This window comes from Homalodisca vitripennis, chromosome 8, assembly GCF_021130785.1.
Source record: "Homalodisca vitripennis isolate AUS2020 chromosome 8, UT_GWSS_2.1, whole genome shotgun sequence".
Classification (NCBI taxonomy): domain Eukaryota; kingdom Metazoa; phylum Arthropoda; class Insecta; order Hemiptera; family Cicadellidae; genus Homalodisca; species Homalodisca vitripennis.
The window spans coordinates 8,344,821-8,372,456 of NC_060214.1; the positions used below are offsets into that span (position 1 = coordinate 8,344,821).

At 34.9% G+C, this 27,636-nt stretch overlaps 2 protein-coding genes across 6 annotated transcripts in view; one reads left to right on the forward strand and one right to left on the reverse strand.

Moving 5' to 3' along the window:
• Positions 1-27,636, forward strand: part of LOC124367243 (regulator of G-protein signaling 7) — a 539,841-nt gene that overhangs the window by 313,953 nt on the left and 198,252 nt on the right. The window lies entirely within an intron of this gene.
• Positions 7,918-11,401, reverse strand: LOC124367245 (uncharacterized protein YegX-like). 3 transcript variants are annotated; one of them, XM_046823939.1, is made up of 2 exons: positions 11,115-11,401; positions 7,918-8,930 (listed from the first exon to the last, which is right to left on the reverse strand). In XM_046823939.1, the coding sequence occupies exon 2, from the start codon at positions 8,913-8,915 to the stop codon at positions 8,316-8,318; it is 600 nt and encodes a 199-aa protein (XP_046679895.1). In that variant the 5' UTR covers positions 8,916-8,930; positions 11,115-11,401; the 3' UTR covers positions 7,918-8,315. The 3 variants fall into 3 exon arrangements, with proteins under 3 accessions (XP_046679895.1, XP_046679894.1, XP_046679896.1); XM_046823938.1 differs by lacking the exon at positions 11,115-11,401 and adding an exon at positions 10,210-10,263; XM_046823940.1 differs by lacking the exon at positions 11,115-11,401 and adding an exon at positions 10,218-10,253.

Genomic DNA, 27,636 nt, shown 5'->3' on the forward strand with positions numbered 1-27,636 from the left:
TGCACACCTGATGAGATTGAAAATACCTCTTTATTTAGATTACACCCTCCGACCATAGCTGCGATGTGTGCTGAAAACTCGGTGCTTAGACATCGTGGCTAATACTTTTTGGTGCACTCAGTTGCACACATGGTAAGACAATGAGAATACATATTTCCATAGATTACACTATATTTTGTAGTCTAGGTGTCTCTGATGTCTAAACGATGTAAAGAGGTCATCCTGAACTTCTTCGTCGCCGACCGATTTATGGATCTCTTCTGACGAACATGACTCCAGATTCCAGGAGTCAAGTCTGTGACAGCGTCATATTCCGGACGCTGCTCTAAGTGGAAGGTGAACTTGAGCTGAATTCAACCTTCAAGATAATATATATATATATATATATATATATATATATATATATATATATATATATATATTATAAAATATATATATATATAATATATATATATATATATATATATATATAATATATATATATAAATTCTATTTATTTTTGTATGACAAAGACTATATAAAAAGTAAGGAGCATTGCAGCAACGAAAATAGTTTAGTACGCCAACTTTACCATTTAATGAACCAATTTATAGGCAAAATTCTAAATGTTAATTTAATGTAAAACTTTATCCACAAATTGCGTATGTGGAAACTTCCAGAAACTTCTGATAACATATATCTAAAAGATCGATTTTAAGTTTAAGTTGATTTGGAATTTGACTGATGTATTAAAATATTATCGGATTTGTGTTATGCCCTTTGCATGGGTCAAAAAAGTAACTGTATTTACAATTTTATGGTTTACATTGCTGCGCTTCTTGTTCATTCTGATGTACAATAGCGTTATTGGCTGACAATGCAAACTTTTTCACAGTTTTTTACAACAATTGGTTGATGACGTAGCTGGATTTACATCATTCAAGTCATTTTGCTGAAAATTCTAAGTCTAAAGAGTTGCATATATAAGTAATGTTGATAATTTGATTACATGCAATCCAAATGAAAAGATTTTATGTAATCGAGGTGATTATAATATACAATGGGAGATATAGCTGGACAAGTATAAATGCAAGTTTTAACTGCGTGAAAACAAACATAAATCTCAATCATATTTACATAAAGATTAAAACAGTTTTATACTTCTTCTAGAGTATTGAAGATAATAAAACCATTCAATGAATCAAACTGTTTTCCACCTTTTATCTTTAATGGTGGGGGTTTTAATGTCTTTGCTAACTTTTTTCTTTGTTTACAGGTATGTCGGTAGCTTTGCATAGTGTTGAGAACCACTGATCCACGGAATATGTAAGGTATGTTGGATTTTAATAAATCTACGTTAATTTCTCACCGCAATATTATTCATAGAAAATAAGATGAAGCATTGTTTTTCATAGTTCGACTGAAATACGAGTAGATATAGAGCTTCTGCGATCTTCTTAGCCAATGGCGCAGTGTAGCGGGTACGGCGGTTATCGCAAGATAACCAGATCAAGCAACGTCGAGCGTGGCTGCTGCTTGGGTGGGTGACCGCTGAGCGATCCTGTCCTTGCAAGCAGCCCGCCTGCCCGGCCGTTGGTGGTGGTTTGAAAGTCAACTTTAAGCCGTTGGTCCTGAGGTTGTGTTAGAGAGGGCTTCTTAACCCTAACTTTGTGTGGTAAAATAAGACTACGGTACTTTACTTTACTAGTTCAGTTATTAAGTACTTGATATGACAAAGGATATACTCCAGAACTATAAGAGATTACCTTGTAATTACCTAGAGATAGATATCGTGGTAACATGATTTTTTCTATTCGGAAGCTAATATAATTAATGCAGGATAGAAATCTATTTCCTATCTAGGCGCTCCAAATAACAGTAAAAGTACAATAGAAAGTTGTTGCTTACTTATTCTATTTCTTATATTTCTTCTTATTTTTAACGTTAACACTTAATGAAACAAAATATATACAATATAAAGTTGTATGCCATCCCTGGGGTGATGGAAATAGAGATCCTCGATCAATTTCCATCCCAGCCAACACTGTTCGCACATAGGCAATTTATGCAGGAATGGATTCCAATCAAAACCAAAATGGAATTTTATGAACCATATTTTTAATCAAGGTGGCTATGGAAATACAAGTTCTGTTTTTATGTTTTAATTCAATAACGCTGACATATGACCTTTTTTAACTTCTTTTAATTTTTTTTTTTTTTTTTTTTTTTTTTTTTTTTTTTTTTTTGTTCTCTTAGGACAAGAAGCTTAAAAATTGCACTTAGTACTGTAAGAACCTTTGCGCTGCTTCCGGAGTGATAGGATATTCAGGATGGGTAAGGTTAGGGAGTAGGTGCCGCCTCCTATCGAGATCCATGAGGAAGAATTAGGGCACTACATCTCAAAGTCATCCTGGAAGAAGAAGGGGAGGCCAGCTCTGAACGAGCCTCTACAGTCAAAGTAGGCAGGGGGTGGCACACCCTTGTTGAGGTTAACAAGAACCTCTGAGGTAAGGGAACAAACCCCACCAACTCCAACAGTCATCTTTCACAGTCGATTAGACCTATCGAATTGCCCATGAACCCCAGAATCTCAAAATTTGCGGTTAGTGATGTGCCGCTACTGGACATCCATAAGGTGGCCCAGATTGAAGTGGCACATCGGTTTTTGCTGTGCCCAGTGGTGGGTTCAACTGGTAGGTATAAACCAGCCAGAAGTGATCCCTACTGGGTTTACTTCTTTTAATTACTTTACCCACAAATAAATAAACCAACATTACATGGTACGAAGGGTTGAGTCAATGAGAATCTTATTTAGCTCCAGTGTTTTGGGATTCATTCCGCCAAATTTTGGATCCCTTCAGACGAACATGACTCCAGATTCCAGGAGTCAAGTCTATAACAGAGCCAGATTTCAAAAGCTGCACTAAGAGAAAGGTGGATTGCAGTTAAACCCACCAGTCACATTAAATCCAACATTGGAATAAATCTATGTGTCATCTTATTCCTCTTTCGAGGAATATAAATATTTCGAAATATAATAGGAATTAACTACCATCACTACAACTTGATAGGAGCATTCCTACTTGATAACGAAATAACCATGATTTATCTGAGCGAAATCTAATAGGATGCTATTCATACGCCAAGGTAATTCCTGAAAATTAGAGACTTTTATATAACAACTTAGCTTCTCTTAGCTTCAATACGATCAATGCCAGGTGGTTTTTATACAGACGAAGGATAGTAAAGTTATATTTTGACTCTTTGTATAATAAATTTCACATTTACCTACTTAATTTGATAGCACATGAATTCTGACATATTTTCAAATTTCTTATAAATTTTCTTATTTCGTGAATCAACTGAAACGGCTGTGTGACATGAAATTGTAATTAATTACACTATGCAATATTCAATGTAATTACATTGAGTAGTTGGGTTGAAGGAGGTTGCTGCTGAGTTGGTGATGGTGTTGTGGTGGTGAGGGGGGGGGGTGCGTGAGCTGTCAGCTGACACGATCACGCCAACTTCCGTTTCCGGAACTGTGCTTGATTTGATCTTAGAGCTTAAGAGGATTCTTTTTTAATTACTCCGTAATTTCCTTCTTAGAGTCATCCCAAAACTAATCTTACTTGGTGTCTACCGTAGACAGTGATCTACCTACTGAACTTAAGAGGATTTAACTTCAAAAATAAACCCAAAACGTTTTGCTACATGTTAGTAGCCTATTCTTTGACTTGACTTGTATATCCAGTTCATTTGTCTGTTGAACGTTATAGATCTTTGCAGTTGTAGAACATACGTTTCCCATTCAAAAACCCTGTTATTTAAGTGGTATTTATACGCACAGGTACGTATATTTTAGTAAATTAGTGTGTAGAGTGTTGTGATAAAATTGTTTTTTTATATTTCAAACATCACTTACTCCAAGGCTATTTATAGTTTGTATATGATTTTTGTATAGTACATACAAAAAAACTTTGCTTATGAAATAGCAGATTGTGAGACAAATAAAGGAAGCAATAGAATAATAAGGGGCTCGTTTCAATTAGAAGCTATTTAAAATATGTCGCATCGTTAATAACTTAAGTACGTGACATTGTGAAATACGAGGGAACAAAAAGTTTGAGCATTATAACACGTAGTATGGCAGAACACAAGTGCTGTAAAATACCATGATTTGTAAAATGCAACGTTTTGTAAAATACGAGGTGTTGTAAACGACGAGGTATTATTGAAAGATAAGTAGATCACGTGAATTATCTCCAGAATGTTGAATTCGATTACGGAAGAATGATAAAGTAAATACCGAGTTAATAAGTCTATACTAGTCTGGACAGCTTTGTTTTTAGAAACAGTTTTAAGACTAGCACTCATCGTTTCACAGTGCAGAACCCAGAAATCTGAGTAGAATTTTCAAAGACTTTAAAATAAGTATTCACAAACTCGGCCTAACACGTGTATGTTTGGCATGACAGATATACTGAGGTATGCAAAATTGTACACATGAACAAGCTTTTTGTTTATTTTTTCTTGGTATTGATTTGTACTTAGGTAACGGTTACTATGGATGCGAATTCTGACGAAAATCTGTTTTGACGAATACTGACGAGTTCGTACGAAGTCGTCCGAACAAACAAAAGCCTGTTTTCTAATGTTACTGTTTACAGTGGCAGCGACTTTTGCGTCAGAAAAGACACGAAGTCGTCAGAACGATTGGAGCGATCAAACAAATTTGATTTTTTCGTGCGGCCAGCAACTTGTTTCACCCTGTGCGTCGAAGTTTAGAGTTATTAACTTAAATTAACCATGGATATTGATAAATTAAACGGTCTTGTGTACGAGAACAGGTGTTTGTGGGACATGAGAGATTATTACAACAACAGAGATCTTGCTTACTACCAAATATCGGGTTAACATATTCTGTTCTTACCCTTTTCAACAACATTATTTTTAATAACGGGCTTTCAAGAAAATATTGTTCATCGAGTTCATCCATTTAGCTGGGTGGCTTTGACACGTACTGACTATCAGAAGATCTGAAAACGCGCACACTGTAACCGCCTTGTTCAGACGTACTCTTCAGAACAGATTTTCGTCAGAATTCGCATCCATAGTAACCGTTACCTTAGGAAGTGAACTGAACTGAACCCTTTCTCTAAAGCGAAGCTCGTAGTATATAAAGTGCCTAAGTGTATAGGTAAGCGTTATGTGATTAAAGCACTCGGATGGATACCAACTTCAAAGGTTACTTATCATATATCTCTGTCTCTGTTTTTTTTTTTTTTTTTTTTTTCAGTTAAATGTTAGACTTGATTAATAAAAAGGGCCTCATTCAGCTCGGTCACCAGAAAAAAAGTAAATTTAGTATGTTCACCTCACGAGCTGCAGTAATTAGATTAGTTGCCTTGAACTTTAAATAATTCAGTTTCCAAAACTTTGAATTTACTTGATGTGTGCAAGGTGCTTAGTTGATTACCAACAGTGTTGAATCCTTGGTCTTTAGTAGGTAGATTAGTAGAATGGAAGATTTATTAATTCAGGTTCCAAAACCATGAATGTACATGCTAGAGTGATAGCTGCTAAGTTGATTACCAAGAGTGGGGAATCAATGGTCTCTAGTAGGTAGATTAGGTGACTTGTAATTTTGACAATTCAGGATCACAAAGCCTGAATGTAGCTAGAGCGATATCTGCTACGCTAATTACGAAGAGTGTGGAATCCATGGTCTCTAGTGGGTAGATTTGGTGACTTGAAACTTTGATAATTCAGGATCCAAAACTCTGAATGTACTTGCTAGAGTGATATCTGCTAAGCTGATTACGAAGAAGTGTGGAATCCATGGTCTCTAGTAGGTAGATTTGGTGACTTGAAACTTTGATAATTCAGGATCAAAACTCTGAATGTACTTGCTAGAGTGATATCTGCTAAGCTGATTACGAAGAGTGTGGAATCCATGGTCTCTAGTAGGTAGATTATGTGACTTGAGACTTTGATGTTTCAGGATCCAAAACTCTGAATGTACTTGCTAGAGTGATATCTGCTAAGCTGATTACGAAGAGTGTGGAATCCATGGTCTCTAGTGGGTAGATTATGTGACTTGAGACTTTGAGTGTGGAATTCAGGATCAAAAAACCCTGAATGTACTTGCTAGAGTGATATCTGCTAAGCTGATTACGAAGAGTGTGGAATCCATGGTCTCTAGTAGGTAGATTATGTGACTTGAGACTTTGATAACTCAGGATCAAAAACCCTGAATGTACTTGCTAAAGTGATATCTGCTACGTTAATTACGAAGAGTGTGGAATCCATGGTCTCTAGTAGGTAGATTATGTGACTTGTAATTTTGATAACTCAGGATCAAAAACCCTGAATGTACTTGCTAGAGTGATATCTGCTACGTTAATTATTAACGAAGAGTGTGGAATCAATGGTCTCTAGTAGGTAGATTATGTGACTTGTAATTTTGATAACTCAGGATCAAAAACCCTGAATGTACTTGCTAGAGTGATATCTGCTACGTTAATTATTACGAAGAATGTGGAATCAATGGTCTCTAGTAGGTAGATTAGGTGACTTGTAATTTTGATAACTCAGGATCAAAAACCCTGAATGTACTTGCTAGAGTGATATCTGCTACGTTAATTACGAAGAGTGTGGAATCAATGGTCTCTAGTAGGTAGATTAGGTGACTTGAAACTTTGATAATTCAGGATCCAAAACTCTGAATGAACTTGCTAGAGTGATATCTGCTATGCTGATTACGAAGAGTGTGGAATCCATGGTCTCTAGTAGGTAGATTATGTGACTTGAGACTTTGATAATTAGGATCAAAAACCCTGAATGTACTTGCTAGAGTGATATCTGCTACGTTAATTACCAAGAGTGGTGAATCAATGGTCTCTAGTAGGTAGATTAGGTGACTTAAAATTGTGATAATTCAGGTTCCAAAACCCTGAATGTACTTGATGTGTGAAAGATGCTTAGTTGATTACCAAGAGTGTGGAATCCATGATCTTTAGTAGGTAGATTAGGTAACTTGAAACTTTTATAATTCAGGTTCCAAAACTATGAATTTACTTGATGTGTGATAGGTGCTTAGTTAATTACCTAGTGTGTGATAAATGCTTAGTTGATTACCATGGGTGTGTAATCTCTAGCCAGAAGAGTGTATAATGGCTTTATTTTGGCTATGTGAGGTTACCGGTTATCTAAACTGAAATTAATGTCTTGTGATTGGCCCTTAACTTTAAAAAATGTTGGGTTATTGTACAGAAAGTTTTTTAATAAAATAAAATGTTATTTTCCTTTTGATTTATTTTATCTGCAAATACGGGCGTGCTAATAAAACCAGCGATATTTAATTAATAAACATTCTATTATCAAAACTAATTGAAAAGAAAATAGACACAATTGTTCTAAGTTATTAAAGCAAGGTAAATTTAGATCAGAATAACGTGTTTTTCGTTACTATTGATTAATTTTTATAGAGGATTAAAGTTCCTGAAAGTATTCAACTATTAAGTCCCTCAAATTCATTTCTAAACCTAAGAGGATATCTAATTATCCAAAGCAAGTTAAACACGTAGCAAACTACTTTTAAAATTTTTAAGTTAATGATTCTTTAATTGGCATTTTTGACTTATAGAACGCTTTCCTAAGTCTAACAAAGCTTAACGTTTGTGTAAAAAGGGTTTCAAGAAACACTTTTACATATTTAACATACCAATACACATTGGCGTTATACGTTTTACTGTATTATATATTTCAATAACACACCATTGCAAGTATTTTTTACGATATTTATACCATTATTATTCATTTTTTGCTTTAAGACACAGGAATTTATAATTCAACTATATCAACATATCATCTTCAACCTTCAAGCTAGTTAGGAAGATTATTAATCTCTGGTAAACTATGAATAACAGACATCGCTAATGTTTACTTCTTGTATTATGTAATACATTGTATCTTTAATGTTCAAGGCAATAAGGTAAATTATTCATTCCTGGTAAACTATGAATAATACACATCACCAATGTTTACTTCTTGTATTATGTAATTAACCTCAGAACTACTATTGCATTGTAAGAACAATAATTACAATGACTGGTAAACTATGAATAACAGACACACCAATATTTACTTCTTGTATCACGTAATTGTCCTTAGAACTACTATCATAAGACTATACCGATAAATTCCAAAAATTATTGGAAATACAATAAAAAATGTAGAAAATTAAATGTAAAATGCGTAGAGATAAATTAATGTTTTTTAATATATCGTTTTGATAGTTTCAAATATTTTGTTAATTACACAAATGCTTAAGATTATTTGCTCTTGTTCACATGAACAAAGCCTTCTACACCGTCCACAGTACCCGACATAGAGTATTGCCACCACACGTATCCCTTGTCTTTCCAGGTCGTTGGAATTTTCGGAGAGGCGGCGAAATTGGTGAAACTCGTTATCCATAAGTTGTACTGGCTGAAGTCGTATTTCTTCCAGGATACTTTCTCCTCCCAGTGGCTGGGATCGCAGTAGATGTAGAGTTTCTTGTAGGTTTTTTCAAGGGCAGTCAAAACTCCTTGTAAGTTATCCGCGATCACATCTGGGGGAATTGGCGGAGGGAATCTCCTCTCTAAAACAATAGCCAACACATCATCGGTTGCGTCAAAGTCCACTTTTTTCAAAGTCGCCTGTATCCTAGCGACCTGGCGATCCACAGACTGGTCAGCCTCGAAGTAGTGGTACGCGCCTGCCTTTATTCCGTTACTCTTCATTCCATTGAAGTTCTCTACGAATTTGTTGTCCACAAAATTGGCCCCTTGTGTGGCTCTGGCTATTGCAAATTTGATTCCGGCAGCCTTCACTTTGCTCCAGTCGACAGTCTCGTTGAGACACGTCACGTCTATGCCGTCCGGAACCATTGTAGGAATCGTTATCTGGAAACAATGCTTATCTTCAAGTGGCAGATAATAGATAACGTTAAGTAAAGTTTAAGAGCCGAGTCGGTTTGTGTACTGTATAATCACTCTGCTTTGTATTGAATTCGATGTAGGAACTATTTCCGAAAATTTAACTGATAGTCAACCGTGCTAGTTTTGGTGGTGGTCATAACGAAAGGGTATTGAAAGGGTTAAGATTTTAAAAGATAACCTTCTATACACCGATTTAGCCCTTATTTAATAGTCTGGCAGTGATAAGCTAAGAGTAATATGATTTAAGAAAAACTATTATTTCATATATTTAACCCTTTCTATATCCTCCCATTCCGACCCCATCAAAATGAGTATGGCTAACAATAGGTTATTTTTTCAGTGAAGACGCATCTATTGATATCACGAAAAACAAGGTTATATGTGAACTTTTACTTTTAGTTTGTACAGGTACAAAGGTATGTCTACCCAATAATAAATGTAATGTATCAATTGATTTTTAAGACATAAGCTATGGGATGATAGCATGCGAGGTTGCAACAACTATTTGCAACCTCGATTATACCATGATTATAAGAATTTATGTAGAATAAAAACAAATTCTTGATTATAAGACAATTTTCCGAGCCATTTTTGATACGTGATATATACAGGGTGTAAATTAAGTCCTGATACGCCATACCTATGTAAAAACTTCGCCATATCTATTAAAATACTTTTATGAAATTTTGAAAATAAAAATACGTTCCCCCCTTTTTAAAAGGGGGTAGAGGGGATCACATGAAATTTTCAAATTGCAACCCCTTCTTGTGTCACATGATTTGAAAATTAAATTCAAATAAGCACAGTTACCTAAAAAAACAGCTCTACGATAATCCTAGCAGAAGTTATGGGCTAACTACCTTTTACGTTAAGGGGGCGATACGCCTGCATATATTCAAAATGAATTGAGATATCAGTTACAATCTTCACCAGACTTATTAATTTTTTAGGGTAAAAACATTACAGCTGTTTTCTTAGTGTCATTGTGTTTCTATTGAATAGACATATGAAATAATAAATAAAATTTAAATAATATATTTATTCAGACATTAAACTAAGCATTTCTGACCCATTTCTATGGACATGAAAAGCACATTCCCAAATACTACCGGAGATTTCGTAAACATCCTTTATCTTTACAGTTACTGAATTATGCATGCCAATGAGATGTACGAATGAATAAATAAAACATAAATTATGCATATGCTACAACTTTAATTATGAAACAAATAAGTAAACTAACATATTTACTCTTCTGAATTTCCTCCTAGTAGCTTAATCTTCCTCTTGATATCACAAACATAAAACTAGTGAACGTCTTTATACTGAGAAAACCCTCTTATAGTGGGATTTACACAGAGTGATAAGATAAAATAGTAATTGCCGATTATGTTATCTGCAACTCCTTCGTCTATTAATAAATACTCATATGCAAAATTTGAGTATTGATAAAGGCCTGAAGGTAACGTCTGGCCTTATTGTTTATTTTTGTTTCAATAATTAGGTTTTCATTTTATAAAATGCACGAGTTGGATATTTACGAGATATAAAATGCATAGAGTAGACACTAAACATGTTTCACACTCAACGTAGGTACGGGTTTATTCAATGTGGATATTGAATTTTAGAGCTATCACCTTCCTCTGAAATCTGACGCTTTCACAGACCTGATTCTGGAAGCTGACGCTTTCACAGACCTGAGTCTGGAAGCTGACGCTATCACAGACCTGAGTCTGGAATCTGACGATATCACAGACGTGAGTCTGGAATCTGACGCTATCACAGACCTTAGTGTGGAAGCTGACGCTATCACAGACCTGAGTCTGGAAGTTGACGCTATCACAGACCTGAGTCTGGTATCTGACCCTATCACAGACCTGAGTCTGAGATCTGACGCTATCACAGACCTGAGTTTGGTATCGAAAATGATAGCTATCACTTGTCTTGTGATAGTTGTACAAGTGACAAGTGACAGTGACAGTTCAAAAATACAGTCCAGTTTTTTTCCTTCTTTAACAACTTTCCTGCAGAAAATATAGATCGAAAACAACGGAACAAGTTTTTGTTAAGTACTTAGAATAGACAGAAATATAAAATTTTATTTTACCTGCAGTAATAGTCTAAATAAATATAAAAATAAATACATACGTTTTCAGTGTGTGTGCAGTCACATGTTTTCTTTGCAGAGCAAAAAACTGGTAAATCATAGCAAAAAAGCACTGATTACTACATAAAATTACAACAGTTAAATAACTTTCTGGTAGAAACTAACTAACAACCAGACTGTTGTGTGGAAGACTGTTTCAAATAATTTTCTGGAATACAGAAGGCATCAATGTATAACAACCTGAGATTGACTACTGTTACAGTAGTCATTTCCTGTTGAGAACTGTCACTCTCACCACAACCCAACATGTCCAACATTGCAGCTGCAGACAACATTATAACTAGACTCTTATCTACCAGCTGTCAATCACCAATGTAAACAACAGTATTACTGAGGCCACAGATTAGATCTTTGCATGGTATATACTTACTGCTCGACTCCAATAATTCATGACCATTACTAAATATATACAGCAGTGACAGACTATGCATGTTTTATTTTATTTCTGCAAACTCTCTAAATATGTTTTATCTTTATGCTTGACCTGTGTATTGAAAAATAATTGACCTGTGTATTTTACAATTTTATAATTTACACCTAATACCAGTATTATTAAAATGACACTAACAACCTCCAAAATACCCCTGTGGCACATGTAGTATAGGAGTTAAATACTCCGGGATACTTTTCACTGGAGAATGCAACTTGTGGTACCATGCAAGCTGTATTAACATGACGGAAAAACAACTGAAAAAACTTGGTAAAGAAGAGATCAATTCATGGATCTGTAAAAATTGCTCTCAAAAATACATATCTGAAGCAAGCAAAACCCCAAACATAGAAGAAATTAAAGACAAAATTGTGAGTGCACTAAGTACAGCAGATTGCGACCTTGAAACTTCATTATCTCTTGCAGCAGAGGTTGGAAATGCGCTTCTACTGGAAAATGGAGAATTAAAACAGAAAACTGTAGAACTCAGCACTCAAAACTCAAAATTTTTATTACAACTTCAAGAACTTATGGACGCAAAAATAAGTCTCCCAAACTACCAACTACAACTAGAAGAGCTAGCAAGTGAGAAGGAGATGTTCCTTAAAATGTATGATGTACTTGTAGACAAAGTCCATGACATGGAAAGCAAATTAGTGAAAGAAAAACAGATGAGACACGAATTGGAAAGAATATTCGAGGAACAGGACCAAGACCGAGAGGAAGCTACTGCCCAAGACAAAGCTAAAATTAAGAACCTACTAAACGAAATAGAACAGCTAAAGAAAATAAAAAAACAATCTAAATACTGACACACTCACTAAGGACCTCACAACCACCGGAACACAGATCACGGAGGATAACCTAATAATGTTAAATAGTAATAAAACCAGTAAACTCGTTCTGAAGGAACTAGCAGAAATGAGAGTGAGACAAAAACTAATGGACGGCTCTATTAAAAATCTTCATGATCAACTCAGGTATTTTAACAAACCAGAGTATGTCCCCTGTAACTTGAACACAACCACAATATCGACTCGAAACAAAACCCGGCTAGTGACCAGAAAAAACTAGCCCCGACACCGGACAGAATCAAGAAAAACTATTTTAGCATATCCCTACAAGCCCAAAAATTTAGGGATGATTGCAACACTATAAACAAGCCACATTTAAGAACGCAGCAGGAAAAACCTGAAGCTCAGCACGAACAAGTCCCACAACAGAGCACCAATGCTGAACGCGCAGACACCAACCACAGAACTAACAAATTCAAAGTTACTCTGTCTCCTCCAATAACTGCAACCAAACTTAACCCTGGAGATAGCTATTTAGACTTCTACGAAAAATTCATCAAACGGATTAAAGAAGCTCAAAACTCATCAGGGAACACTACCCCATAACATCCGCTTCAGAAGGAAGTAAAAACAATAAATATTTTTTAGAGGAGAACAGGAAAATACAATTAAAAATTAAATGCAAAACTTACTTTTGCGCACCAAAACATAAACTGGCTGCCAAAAAAGACCCATAAGTTAGCACACTTCTTTAATGAATCACAACCAGATCTCATCATAGTAACAGAACATGGTCTCACACAGGAAGAGTTGGAAAACACACGCATAGAAGGCTACTCTCTGGTGGGAAGGTTTCACAAGAAAAACACATAAAAAAGGAGGAGTAGCAGGATTTGCCAAACAAGCCATGGAAAGAAAACAAATAGTGATAATGGGAGGTATTAACGTAAACAACTTGGACGAAGCTGACAGCGAAAACATAAAACTTGAAGAACTACTGATTTCCTTCAACCTAACCAGAGTGACTCTCCCTCCCACTAGAATCACACCCCAGACACAAAGATCAATAGACTGGATATGTACGAACATGGAAAACCAACACATAGAAACTTCAGTGGTTTTATCAGGACTATCAGACCACACAGCACAAATAGCCAGATTGAAATTAAAAGGAGAAAGACCTGTGCCCTTAAATGAAAAAAGAAGAATTTTTAACACCAACTCAATGAATCAATTTAAAATCAAACTTCAAAAACAAAACTGGGAAAGTGTGTACTTGGCAGAGAATTGCAAACACGTCTTATGAACAATTTCATAGAACTGTGCAAACAACCCTGAATGAAACTTGCCCTGTTAGACTAACCAGGAAAAAGCTTAAAAAACAAAACCCATGCTGGGATGACGAATGTTAACCGTTAAAATTCGTCATCCCAGCATGGGTTTTGTTAACGGTTAACATTCGTCATCCCAGCATAGACTACGAAATCTATATACACAGGCACTGGAAAAAGAACTCTGCTCAGGTCAACCAGAAGCTAAAGCTGAAACACGAGCTAGAAAGAAGGACTACGACCTAAAGCTAAAAATCCTAAGGAAAGAGAAAACATCTTACTTCATAAGCAGAGCTGACAATAAGTCAAAAGCTCTCTGGCAAGTCATAAACAAAGAGAGAAGATCAAAACATGAAACTGAGCACCAATGGCAGCTTGTGACAAACAATGGAACTATGGAAGATCCTATAAAAATAGCAAATCACTTCAATAACCTTTTTGTTACTATTGCTGAAAAAACTATTCTAGACAACGGCATTAACCCAGACACAAGCGACCAGGAAATATCCCTCTCAACTGCAAATGCTAAGTTTAGCTTTGAACAAGCTACACAAGAAGAGATAGAAAAGGCAATAGATACGTTGAAACCAAAAACATCGTCAGGCTTTGATGAAATATCAGCTAAACTTGTAAAATTCTGTAAAAAAGAACTGAGTATGCCATTGGAAAATATAATTAACAAATCACTAAGCCAAGGAATGTTTCCATCTCTGCTCAAGCTTTCTAAAGTCTACCCAAAACATAAAAAGGGCCCAACAACAAACACAAGTAGTTTCAGACCAATTTCTCTCATACCAACGTTTTCAAAGGTTTTTGAAAAAATTGTCCTCAGCAGACTCCTATCCCACCTAGAGCAACATCACCTTCTTACTTCCCAACAGCACGGCTTCCGAAAAGGAAAGTCAACCACAACGGCACTGATCAAACTTACAGAACACGTAATTGACCAACTTGAAGACGGATGCCTAGTCACCAGCTTCTTTCTTGACTTTAGTAAGGCGTTTGACTGCCTTAGTCACAGCCGCCTACTTAAGAAACCACACGGTCTGGGCATTGACGGAATGGAGGCGCAACGGTTCCACAGCTACCTCAATGACAGACAACAAATCGTTGAGCTAAGCTTTACTAATAATAACGTACAGAATAAAATATTCTCAGAGACAGCCAAAATAGCAAGAGGCGTTCCTCAGGGATCGGTACTTGGTCCTGTACTCTTCCTCCTGCTGACAAATGATCTACCATTTCCTACTAGGTGACCATTGCCAGACTATCATGTATGCTGATGACACAGTCATCACATTGACAAATAAGTCAGCAGAGGCACTGCTCCTTCAAGCAAACACAACCATAAACAAAGCCAAGGAATATTGCGGAAACAATCAATTGGCCCTTAACAAAACCAAAACAGTCCAATTAAATTTTAGAACAAAAAAACAGAATATAAATATCCCTATTGACAGAATTGACACACTAACTGAGACTAAATACCTTGGCATAACAATGGACTCAAAACTCTCCTGGAAGCAGCACACCAACCAGCTCTGCAAGAAGCTCTGCTCTGGCACTTATGTTATAAGAAGAGTACTACAAGCAAGCAACTTCGAGACAGCAAAAACCGCATACTACACATTGTTTGAATCGCACCTCAGGTACGGTATAGCAGTATGGGGAGGATCATCTAACAATAACCTTCAAAGAGTCCTCATTCACCAGAAAAGAGCGGTGAGATGTCTTGCAAACCTCGGATTCCAAGACAGCTGTAGGGAAGCATTCAGGGAGCTGAAAATCCTTGCAGTAATATCCCTCTACATCCGAGAAGTAGTCACGCATGCCGTCCTCAGTCAGAAGACTAGACATCAAGACCTGCATGAACACAACACAAGGAACGCTGCCAACTTTGCCCTCCCGATACACCACCTCACCCTGTCGGAAAAAAACCAACCTACAAAGGGGCCCTCTTCTACAACCACCTACCAGACCACCTAAAGAAGGAACCTATCAAGACCTTCAGGACAGCTCTCACAAAATGGCTGCTGAATCGCCCATACTACAAAGAAAGGGAGTTCCTGGAGGATCAACCCATCTAGAAACATGGACTCTCAAATTACGCTTGCACTTGTTTTGTATTTTGACGATGTACTATTCTCCAAGAATATGTAATAAAGAATATTGATTGATTGATTGATATCTGACCCTATCACAGACCTGAGTCTGAGACTGGGGTCACATTTATCTGAGTAGATTCAAACAAATCGGCGATCAAGAAGATCAAAATTAAACCTTCACATAGTTTCGACATCAGAGACACCCAGACTAAAAATATATTTTAATCTAGGTGAAGAGGTATTCTCGCTGTCTCACCTGGTTTATGATTGAGTGCACTACGATGTGTTTATCCTCGAGCACTGAGGGCCAACTTAGTTCATGTTTTGTTTTTATTCCTAAGTTTTACGAATTGCAATGATCAAGGATTTTTTTTATTTTAATCTAGATTACAGTTGCGTGTAGAAAAAGTTATACACCTGATGATGAGGTCAGATTCCAGATTTCGAAACCTACTGTTACTGGATTTCTCTATCACTGAACGTGTGAAAACACAAATGTGTTTTTATTAAAATATCAAATTTTATTTGAAATAATAACGACTATGGAATAGTAGAAATAAAAATGGTTATGGCTTTAAAAGCTATAAATCTTCTTAATTTGTTTTCTAATTATTGGAATTTACTGAATTTCCATTTATCCATCCCTAAAATGTAAAAGTAGTTGCATGTTCTTACTTTTTTAAATTATCAATTTCCTTTTATTCGAAAACTATGCAAGCAAGAACTTTTGTAAAACTTAAATTTTTAAGTTTTGTAATTTCCAAAGTGAAGTTCAAATTAATTTTTAAATCCCAAGTAATTTCTTCATTGAATCAGATTTTTCCATTTAGTGAACTCATCTATCATAATCATTAGCGAAAACTTGGCTAAAGCAACAACATACAGTACACTTACACACAATAATTAATAATTCAGCCATTTAAGTGTAATTTTTATACTATATTTAGATACTAAATTTTCCTTTCACTAGTACTGTATTTTGTTCTCAATATTAATTACAAAACATTGTTTATGTATCTTTATTAATTCATGCTGCATTTTTACGTGATTTGCCCGAATGAATTTTTAAGAATTTCCAAAGCATAATTTGCTTGCCGTTTATGTTTACTAATTAAAAACATATTTATTATTTAGTTACAGATTTATGTATATTGTTTGTATTTTTGGCACACCATATTTATTATTTCGTGATTAAATTTATTTTAGAGCAATATTTTAAAATTAATACATTCAAATCACTGATCTGTCTTATAGCACTAATTGGCGCAACAATAGGTTGAATGAGTCATACAATAATAATTACTGTAGCCCTAATTACAATCAGCTGCAAACTCGGTGAAATTGCACCACAAAAACTATAGAAGGAATTGGTAATTAGTTTCACTTGAGCTGCTTCAATATTACAAAAGTTTTGGAGCATTTATGATGAAGAGGAGAGAGTTTTTAGCGTTGCCTAGCAACCGGATCTCGTCGATGGATCCATTTGCAGTGTTCATTGCGTTTTAAAGCGAGAAGAGTTCAGCTACTCAAACAATGAACTCTTTTTCAAGGTTCATACCCTCTAATGAAGCCAATAATTATGGGGATAAACACTAATCGAATTATTATCTCTACTCTGCGTATTTAGATCGTAGGATGAAAAGAATAGAATAAAATGAAAAGGAGTTTATGAAAAATGACATCAAACTTGTAAATTTTTACTATTATATACAAATATAATGATATCTCTCTGTGTGTTTGGGAGTAAAACATTAAGTAAAAGTAGGAACATGCAACCTTTTTACATTTTAGGGATGGATAAATGGAAATTCACTAAATTCCAATAATTAGAAAACGGTTTGTCAAGATTTATAGCTTTTAAGGCCATAACCATGTTTATTTATGCTAATTGCATAGTATTTAGTATTTTAAATACAATTTTATATTTTAATAAAATCAATTTGGCATCGTTCAATTTCATTGAACAAATTCAATAACTCTGGGTTTCGAAATCTGGAATCTGATATCTTCCTCAGTTTCAATATTTTACCCAATGATGTAAAAGTACTGGACCTATTATACGTAGATTTTGCATGAACATTCTAGGAGTACCAGATTAACACATAGGCCTAATTCTATTTAGAAAATTCGTCTAGGTTACCCTTCACGTGTTTTAAAAGTTCTATTAACAACCTGTCAAAGTTAAGAGCAATTCGTAAAACAAATAATTTATACATATATAAACAGATGATAGTAAATTTTTGTTGTTATTCATCTGTCAAAGTCAGCTACACCTTACTAACGTCAAGTTACGTGCGGAAGCTCTTCTTTTTAGGGTTTGTGTTTATTGGAATTTTAATTAACTCTTTTAACCCTGACCCATATTTGACGTATTTCCCGAAAGTCCCAAACCATTTTAGACTATACGCATTTATGGTTTTTTAACTCTTAAACCCATTATTATGGTTATGGTTAAATAATAAATCCATCGTAGAGCATAAAATAAACATAAGTCAAGTGGTTTTATTGCTATAGTTAAGGTAAAAAAATGCAAAATGGCTTTTTTGGGTCTGATGCACTCAAATAAGAAAATCACTGATCCCAAGCCAACCACTGTTAATTTAAGGTAGGCCCTCCCAACGGCTTTACCACAGAACAGTGTACACAAGACCGGAAAAACCCCAAATACTAAAACAAGAATGCCGCCTTAGACCACATAGCCATGCTAACTTGATGTACTTCATGTGCAGATAGCTCACCTAGTGATTTCTCAATCACAGGTATTACTACTGGTAAAATATTTAGTCAGTAAAATATTAAAACGTGCACGTCCGCACTATACGGACGTCGAGACTCGGGACTTGACGCCATTTTACCACGTCCGTGTAATACGGACGTCGGGATTTGACGTCTCTTTACCACGTCCGTGTAATACGGTCGTCGGGAGTTGACGCCTCTTTACCACGTTCGTGTAATACGGACGTCAGGATTTGACGTCTCTTTACCACGTTCGTGTAATATGGTCGTCAGGATTTGACGTCTCTTTACCACGTCCGTGTAATACGGTCGTCGGGAGTTGACGCCTCTTTACCACGTTCCGTGTAATACGGACGTCGGGATTTGACGTCTCTTTACCACGTTCGTGTAATACGGACGTCAGGATTTAACGTCTCTTTACCACGTCCGTGTAATACGGTCGTCGGGAGTTGACGCCTCTTTACCACGTCCGTGTAATACGGTCGTCGGGAGTTGACGCCTCTTTACCACGTCCGTGTAATACGGACGTCGGGAGTTTACGCCATAATACGGACGTCGTGGTTAAAGAGGTTAACTACAGTAAAATCTAATTTTTTAAATTATAAGTGTATTGACTGAAAAGCGTAGTACTTCAAATTTATTTTCTCTTTGGGCAGGATCTCTCCACAATGGATTACATTTTTTCAATTGTTTCTGAAATCGTTGGAAGTATTGAATAATACACCATGAACTCCTAAAACTTAAATAAAATGGATCAGTTGATTCGGACATCTTTCAGTGACTAACACTTATATCAGGGTTGTCATTTAAAAAGAATATGCTCAATATGTTTGTGTTTCCAGTTAAATAGTGTGCGAAGCCGCGGGTAACTGCTACTCTTTTATATATTCTGTTTGAGGAATTTAGTAATCTGTTTCATAACAGCTGTTTCGGATGTTAGTAACTTTTTGTCAATATGAGTTTAAAATAAATTAATGTAATACTACAGTACATTTAATACTACCAACATACATCAATATTCTCTATCAATAAAAATACTCTTTCCCTACTCGTTATCGCTATACTTCGCATCTAATTTACTAATATTACCTAACAAGGACATTGCTTCATTACCATTACATTTTAAGTTTTCGATACGTTACAAGTGATGTGTAATAAATGAAGCTATGCGTTCTCATTTGGGCACTGAGCTCTCTACTACAAAGCAAGGTGTTCTAATTGGCTGAGCGTTAGCGAAGCCTATCACTCTAGAGCTGGAGTAATTTCATTTCTGTATGTCTGTAAATTTTTTTTAAACCTATATATTATTATATAACAAAGAGTTTAGACGGTTTGGAGATTCCAGCCTAATGTATTACAACAGTAAAAACAAAATGAAAGATTATTTTCCTTTAAAGAGGGAATTTTAATTATTTCCTTGTTAAAACCTTTCAAAATAATGACAATTTTTTGTTATGACAATAACATTTGTTACTTGAAATACAAACGTACACTTTTCTTAATATATTTTTATTTTGATAACGTTTTAATAAGTATTAAATCAATTATAATATTTTGTGTTTTTATGTTTGTATTACATACCAAAAAAAACTCCTATCAATTAAGTTTTTATGACGTTTAATCACCTAGTGCTAATTCTAAATCTTGGATTCTTTTATACCTATGTAGATGCTTCCGTAAACAGTTCAATCTGTTTTAGTTGTTGGTCATTTTTTAATGAAAAATTAATAAAATAGTTCAAAAAGTTAATTTTTATAGTGCAATATTGAAATCCAACTCTGAAAACTATTATTTATCAGAAACAATTAGTCAGTGAAAATTATTTTTCCAATTAAAAATTAATATTTTTCATTACGACTTTTTTCATATAATAATATAATATTTAAGCGTAAATCTGTATTTTTTATCCAGTGTGAGGTAAAAATATAATGCTCACACAACTATTATTAGTTTTAAGTTATTAATTATCTACAAATACTTTCTTAACCTAGATAGAAGGGAGTAGAACAGAAGAGTTCATTATTGCAATATGTATGATACAACATAATTACACTAATCTTTTCTACACTAAGAAACAATACATTAAAACACCTATATACACACAGTAAGTATATACTGACTTAATATTGGCTAAATTGCCTTTATAAAAAAAAACTTATCCATACATTAAAATGTTTTTAATATGTTTGTTTAGAAATCCATAATATTACTTCGATTGAACAAAATATCATTATTAAAATTAGAATTGAATAAAATAAGCCTTGTCTGCTTTCCACAATGCTTGTGAGCCTTTGGGGATACTCAGGAAGGTGTCCAATAAGGATAGCGCGTGTATAAGGATGCCGGCATGCCGGGAAATTGAGGCCATGCTTCATTCACGCATTCTCAAGCCTCAATAGACTTGAATTCAGGTTTGCTTGCATTGTTATGACCTTTTTTGGATATTAAAACCCATTGCTTTCAACCTAACATTTATTTTTATTGCAGAAATCTTGTGAATATTTGGGACAGTCGCTAGAGTAAAGTATAAACCAGTTTTTTTAACGTTAGAAACCGTGTTAGAACTTTACACTCGGCTTGGAAGAATTATTTTGTACGGCTTGTTTACAAATGTATTTATTCTGTAATTTTCTCGTTGGTCACCAATAAGACCAATGTAAACATTTTCGCTAACGCTCAGACAAATCCCATGGAATAAGCGATATGCAACGTCACAGTATAATATAGATATCGCGCGGAAAGAAAGACAGACATAAAAGATAATTGCCGAACTACTCCAGTGATACGCTTTGATAACGCTCAAGCAATTACAATGGAGGTTTGACCCGCCCTATACACCCCCACAAATGTCGAGCTTCATAATTAGCCCCTTATAGTAGCTATTGTACAGCTAATCTAGAGAACTGGAGGCCTTACAGTTCATGTCCGACCCTGTTACTATCGGCAGTTATGGTGAATCTTAATCTGTGAACGAAACGATATTCTTCCATTAATTAAAATGTATTGTTTAAAACAAAACTAAATGTTTTATAAGTGCTTCTCTTTTAATATTCCTCTCTCTCTCTCTAAAACTATCTGAGAGGATCTAAGGTTGAATACTGCATTCTACACAAGCAGACATTCTGGAGATTACAGTAAGGGTCCAATGTATAGAATTAACCCTTAAAGGAATTTTTATCAGCTTTTAAATAATCAAAGTATAATTATAACATTATTAAATTTGAAATTTGCAAAATTGTTATTTGCAAACAATAAAAGCTCTAAGTAATTTTGAACATGTTAGGTTAGTTGAAAAACTTGACATGGTAGTATATATAGAATAAAATGATGTCGGAAGGTGAGAAAACTTTGTTCTTAGCTGGTTAAGTCTTAAATGTTGTTCACATAACCTCTTGAGAATCAAACAGTGCAAGAACAAGACTTACAAGATGACTGTTTTGAAAATTTACAACATTAGATGTACAGTGGAACAGCAGATTCAAGCTCAAAGAAAAGCGGTTGACAGACGGGGACCCTAGGGAAATCCATTGTTTAACAATAACATTTCTCGCGCTAAGACCAACAGTTCTTTGAAAAGACTTGGAGACAAGCCACGAATTGAAAAACAAAGTACGTACGCTTCTTTACTTCTTCATATCCTACTAAATACAATATGATGTCTCCAATGCTCCATTGGAGCATGAGAGAGATGAATGTTAAGGAGGGATACATTTGTACAGAAATTAACATCAAGCAATATATTTATAACACAATAAGCAACAATATCTATTATGAAGAACTATGTGTTAAAAAATTTTTTCAAAGGAGAGGCCGATCCCTTTTTAAGCCTTATTCTGTCCGTCCTCATGGGCCACTGGCCTGTGCGATGATCTTATCAAACGGAATAAGAGGGAGAGTCGATACAGTACAAGGTCGATGGTACTGATAAAAAGTGCAACGGTCACAGACAGGATTCGAACCTGCGCTGTCTCCAACTCAGACTCAAAGTCCAACGACTTAGACCGCTCGGCCATCGGCACTCCCATAATTGTTATTAATAGACCTAATTATTGTTATAAATTATAGTGTCGGACTTAAAATTTTATTTCTCGCGTTAACCAAAGATTGAAGTGAATAAATTGCTCAAGAATGGTCATAAGGAGTTAACCTGTCTTATCTTATTCTATTCGTTAAATAAACAATTTAAAGGGTTAATAAAACTCTCAAATTATAAAAATTATTAAATTAAACATTTTGAAAAAATACACATAAAAAGTTTTTGCTTATCTTATACAAAATAAACTAATTAGTAGTTTATTTTGGTTCAACCATTCTTACAGGGGGGGGGGAGGAAAAATTATATGTGTAATGCTATAGTAACAAATACAAAGTCTAAATTAACATCTTCAAAATTATATATAACTTCTGGAGAATCAGATTCTGGTTGGCAAACGGGCTAAAGCATTTTTTCACAAATGCTTCCATTGATTAAAATATATTGTAGCCTACTAAAAAAACACAATTGTCCAATAATTTTAAATTTAATCCAAGGCTGTTCTACATAAAATATGCCATCACACCTGTATGAATTCTCACCTATAGTTAATATTTATTTTGAACAGTATTTTAATACTCAATACATTTAGGGAGTGCCGATGGCTGAGCGGTCTGTCTTTGGACTTTGGGTCTGAGTTAGAGGTAGCGCAGGCTTAAGTCCTATCTGTGACCAAAGCACTTTTAATCAGTACCATCGACCTTGTACAGTATCGACTCTCTCCCTTATTCTGTTCGATAAGGATAGTGGCCCGTGAAGACGGATGGAATAAGACTTAAAAGGGGATCGGCCTCTCCTTTTTTGCAAAAAAGATAAAAATGATTTTTAAATAAGAATTATTCGTTCAATTAAGTTTCTATAGTAATATAGTATTTCAGTAATGGATTGAATAAACAGGTACGTATCTGAATAATATCATCCTACTCTATATACGGACGCTGCATTGAACCTTCCAATTTTAGGTAGTTCAGTCGACTTTCGGTTGGATTTTTTTTAAAGCAAGTTTAAGTCATATACCTTAAGATACAGCTTTCTTAAGAAAAGATTTCCTGCTCATTCTAATAGGAGTGGTAGAGTTTTAAAACAGAATTATCAGTCATTTTTTAAACGAGCCCAAATAAAAATGGCAGGAAATAGCCTAACAATTAAACGCTTTTTTACGGTAAGTACATTGTGACTTTGTGACAGTACAAGGTGACTAGAGGAAATGAAAATAAAATAATTCCTTAAAAGTGTATGTAAAAACTCAAAATATTAATAGATTATATTTCGGCAAAATTACAGTTTCCTTAGATCACAATTTAATAAAAACCAAGTCACTCCCTGAAGCTATACCTCATAAATACAAGCTATAAAAATTTCACGTCGTCTCCAGCAGTTTTTCTTTGGGCCCGATTACGAAATTGTGTAACCTTTAGAGAAATTATCTGAAAGCCTACGAATTAAAAAAATATTCCAATCTACAACCCTAAGTGTTAATTACGGACTGCCTTAGGGGAAGTACTTACGTTTCGTTAACCTAGATGGCTAGTACTCCTGTACTTTAGTGTTACTGTAATGTGTCTTACTTTTTGGGTATTTTTAATCAAGCCTAAGCATGAAGAAGCTTTGAAAGGAATCGTGCTTTTGACCGAAGACTTACTCTACCTTAAATTTATCTTTACTTACATCAATAATTTGTTATTGTGTGTTGGGTTAACCGTTTTAATACGGTTATCAATATAAATAATTTATATAATATAAACAAACAATCTTTGTTCCAATTTGTCTTAAACGCTTAAGTGCTATCAACTAAACATGGAATTAAACAGAATGTTACCAAAATGCAATTTAGTTTTAATTGTGAGCATTTTTTATTGGGTATTTTCCATTATACGACGACATCTAAACAATACTCTATACACAATGATGAAGTACTTTCTGACATATTTTACTGATATTTACAGGGTTTCCGAAAAGTAATGCAGAGATTTTGAACGGCCGTTACTTCAAAACTATTATAACTAAATTATTTAAACGCCAAATTGAGGTAATCCCAACCGGAAGTTTACTTTTGTCGAATCGTGCACATTGGTAGGTTGTTGCGAACCACATATCCGACAATCGTGCTGATCAACAATACCACTTGTGTGAAATGTAGCTTTGTCAGAGAAAAACACTCTTTTAATAACATTTGGATTGCCATCAATCTCTGAGCATAAAAATATTAAAGAAGTATGTATGCTTAGTTAGGGTGACGGCGGGTTTACACTGATCTATTAATTAAATTTTGTAGGCAAGAAGCCTTCAATGTTTTAAGAATAACATCGTGAACTGTCGAGTTGGCCATGTTTAACAATCGATGTTTTTGAGCTCCTGATGCAAGTTTGTCGGATTTCTTGGATTTTGTCATCACTTGTTTTTGGCCGTCCAGTCGAATGTCCTTTCAACACACTTTCTGTGTCAGGAAACTGATTAAACCAGCGACGAATTGGTTTATCATCTCACGAATTTTGAAACTGTTACGTAACACGAAACCGAATCTGCACTAGTGTGATTCAATCGATTCAATAATGTGACAATCGATTTCAATTTCGTGTAACTTAGAATTTAATTTAAGCTAGTCTGCAATTTAACTAAATAAAAAAATAACAATTCTAAACTTAAAAAGTGAAACTAAAAAAATTAAGTAATACATTAAAAATTCAAAAAATAAAAAAATAAATTTAATTTAACTTAATATAATCTAATTTAACAAGACGAGGTGTCTTCTGTTGCGCGGTAAACATCTTACTCGCGACTGGGGCCAGGCGTAATAGTCACAATAGCGGACTGCCACTGCGCAGGTGTTCTGCGCATGTCAAGATCAACGGTGTATCCCATGCTACACGGAAAACAAAACTTAGTTATTTAAACTGTAATTCAACGTTTAAATCGTTTACTTATCTTGAATAATTTTGAAGCATAGGCCGTACAAAACTCCGCCATTATTTTTCGGAGACTGTATCATTTTGATGGATGTTTTTCGTTCGCCACCAAAAGCGTGATGTAGCACCCGAAGCCCACGTTGATATCCGGTAGCATTTCTGCACCATGATCTCATTTCTTGAACAGTCTTCCAACAGAACAGTTTAGATAATAATATTCTGTCTTATCACATTAAACGACGCGATGGTTGTGGTATTGTTTCCCTATCTTATCAGTGACCAGAGTTGCTCACCGTAAAAGTTAGAACGTCTCATGTTATAAATAACTTAATCAGTTCCGGTAAGCTAGTTTCGCATCAGTGTGTTTGTGTAGAACATTGTTTATGGATTGTTATCGTATAATAGAACAGATCCTATATTTCGGTGTTAGTTGAAATATGGAATAATTTTAAATAATCAAAAAATGATTAGTGAACAATATTTTTCAATGTAAAAATAAACGTTTAATCATATCTAAAATTATGGTTCGAAACAGCAAACACAGAAGTTACACATCACTGTAAAACAAACGTATTCCTGTCACGGACCAGTGTAATATTTGCCTATACTCGTATGGTACAACTTCAATCAGACGAAAATTCAATTAGAGTTAGCTAATAATAAATAAACTTTCACTTTCATTCCTCAAAAACGCTTACTATTAACCTGTGTTTACGTTTGTATTCTTTACACAATGGTCAGTTTTGCATTGAAGATAATCAGGGGATACTAGATCCAGTTTCAGTGCTATTAACAGATTTATTACATACATGCGAAGGAAACAGGATTTTCCGGACATTTTCCATCGTTCAGTGGAACAATAAATCAGTAACACTACGTTTCGAGATCTGCAATCTGATCTCTTCTTCAGGTACATATATGCGTGATGTGTAGAACTTTATTTGAATGGAATCTTGGCGCTAAAGAACGTATGAATTTATGGAACATTTACAACAGTACTTAAATACGCGTTACCTACATATGAACATTGTGATACCAAGAATATTTTACTGCAACATGCGTCATACCTCAATTATATTACACTATTCACGTTATTTTTTGCTTACCTGCTGATTAATAACCAGGTGATTGTGGTAATTAAAAGTTAAATTTACTCCCTCATTGATGCCATTTTGTACGTTTCTTTGTATGAAAGCAGCCCGTATTTCATAATTGTTGTGGGGTTTTCATAAATTCTACTGTTTTTGAGCTGTTACTGCTTGAAAAATTCCTCGACCTATATACGTTTCAAAGAGCCGCCGTTTTAAAAATTCATATCATATTTTTCAGACTTGTTTTGAGCTTTATATCTTAGTGGCGATATTCCTAAAACAAAAACACAAACAATCACACAGACGGTGGACTAAGCAAGAAAGGGCTGTACTTTATATGTATTTCTTACCTATTTTGACCTTTCAAATCAAATGGCAAAGGTCGATAGAGTTAGGATGAAAATTATAACATTTCCTAGAAGCACCACTAGATAGATAGAATGAACAAACGATAATGGGGCTAATCAGGTCATCAATTATGATATAAGCTGAATATTAATTAATGGGCATGTGGATTGTATCTCTGCATTCATTATTAGTTAATGACTCATGCAAAAAGGCGAGCATTGGGGCATATAATCAGGCGCATAAAGTAGATAATCGATCTGTGAATTCAACAGATAGCGACATATTGTGGTCCGAGAAATTTGCATTATCTACTATTACATATTGGGTTGAAGCTTGGAGTGGGTAATCGGCTGATAACACATAAAGAGTATTTGTTTATCCATACAGATAACAAAATACTGATCTTCATGAAGATCAAAGATGAAACAAATATTTGTAGACAACTAAATACCTTACTTTATCTGATAAATAACTGTTCCCAGGAGGGTTAACTTCCGGTTGGGTTACAGTATACTCTCCAGTTGAAGACGTGAGGGAACACCGTTCCCCTTCGTTTTGAAAGGAGGTTGGAACATAGCCTCTCCTTATTACAAAGTGAAGTGATTGAAGTATAGATCCCAATTCACGGGGAAATATTTTTAAACAAAACTTTCACATTTTAGACATATTTTAAACGCAGCATCACAAAATTGTTTACCATTACTGTATGTGTTCATTTTATTCATAATG

Coding starts and splice junctions, on each gene's coding strand:
- LOC124367245 (XM_046823939.1), bottom strand. CDS start 8,915: ATGGTTCCGGACGGCATAGACGTGACGTGTCTCAACGAGACTGTCGAC.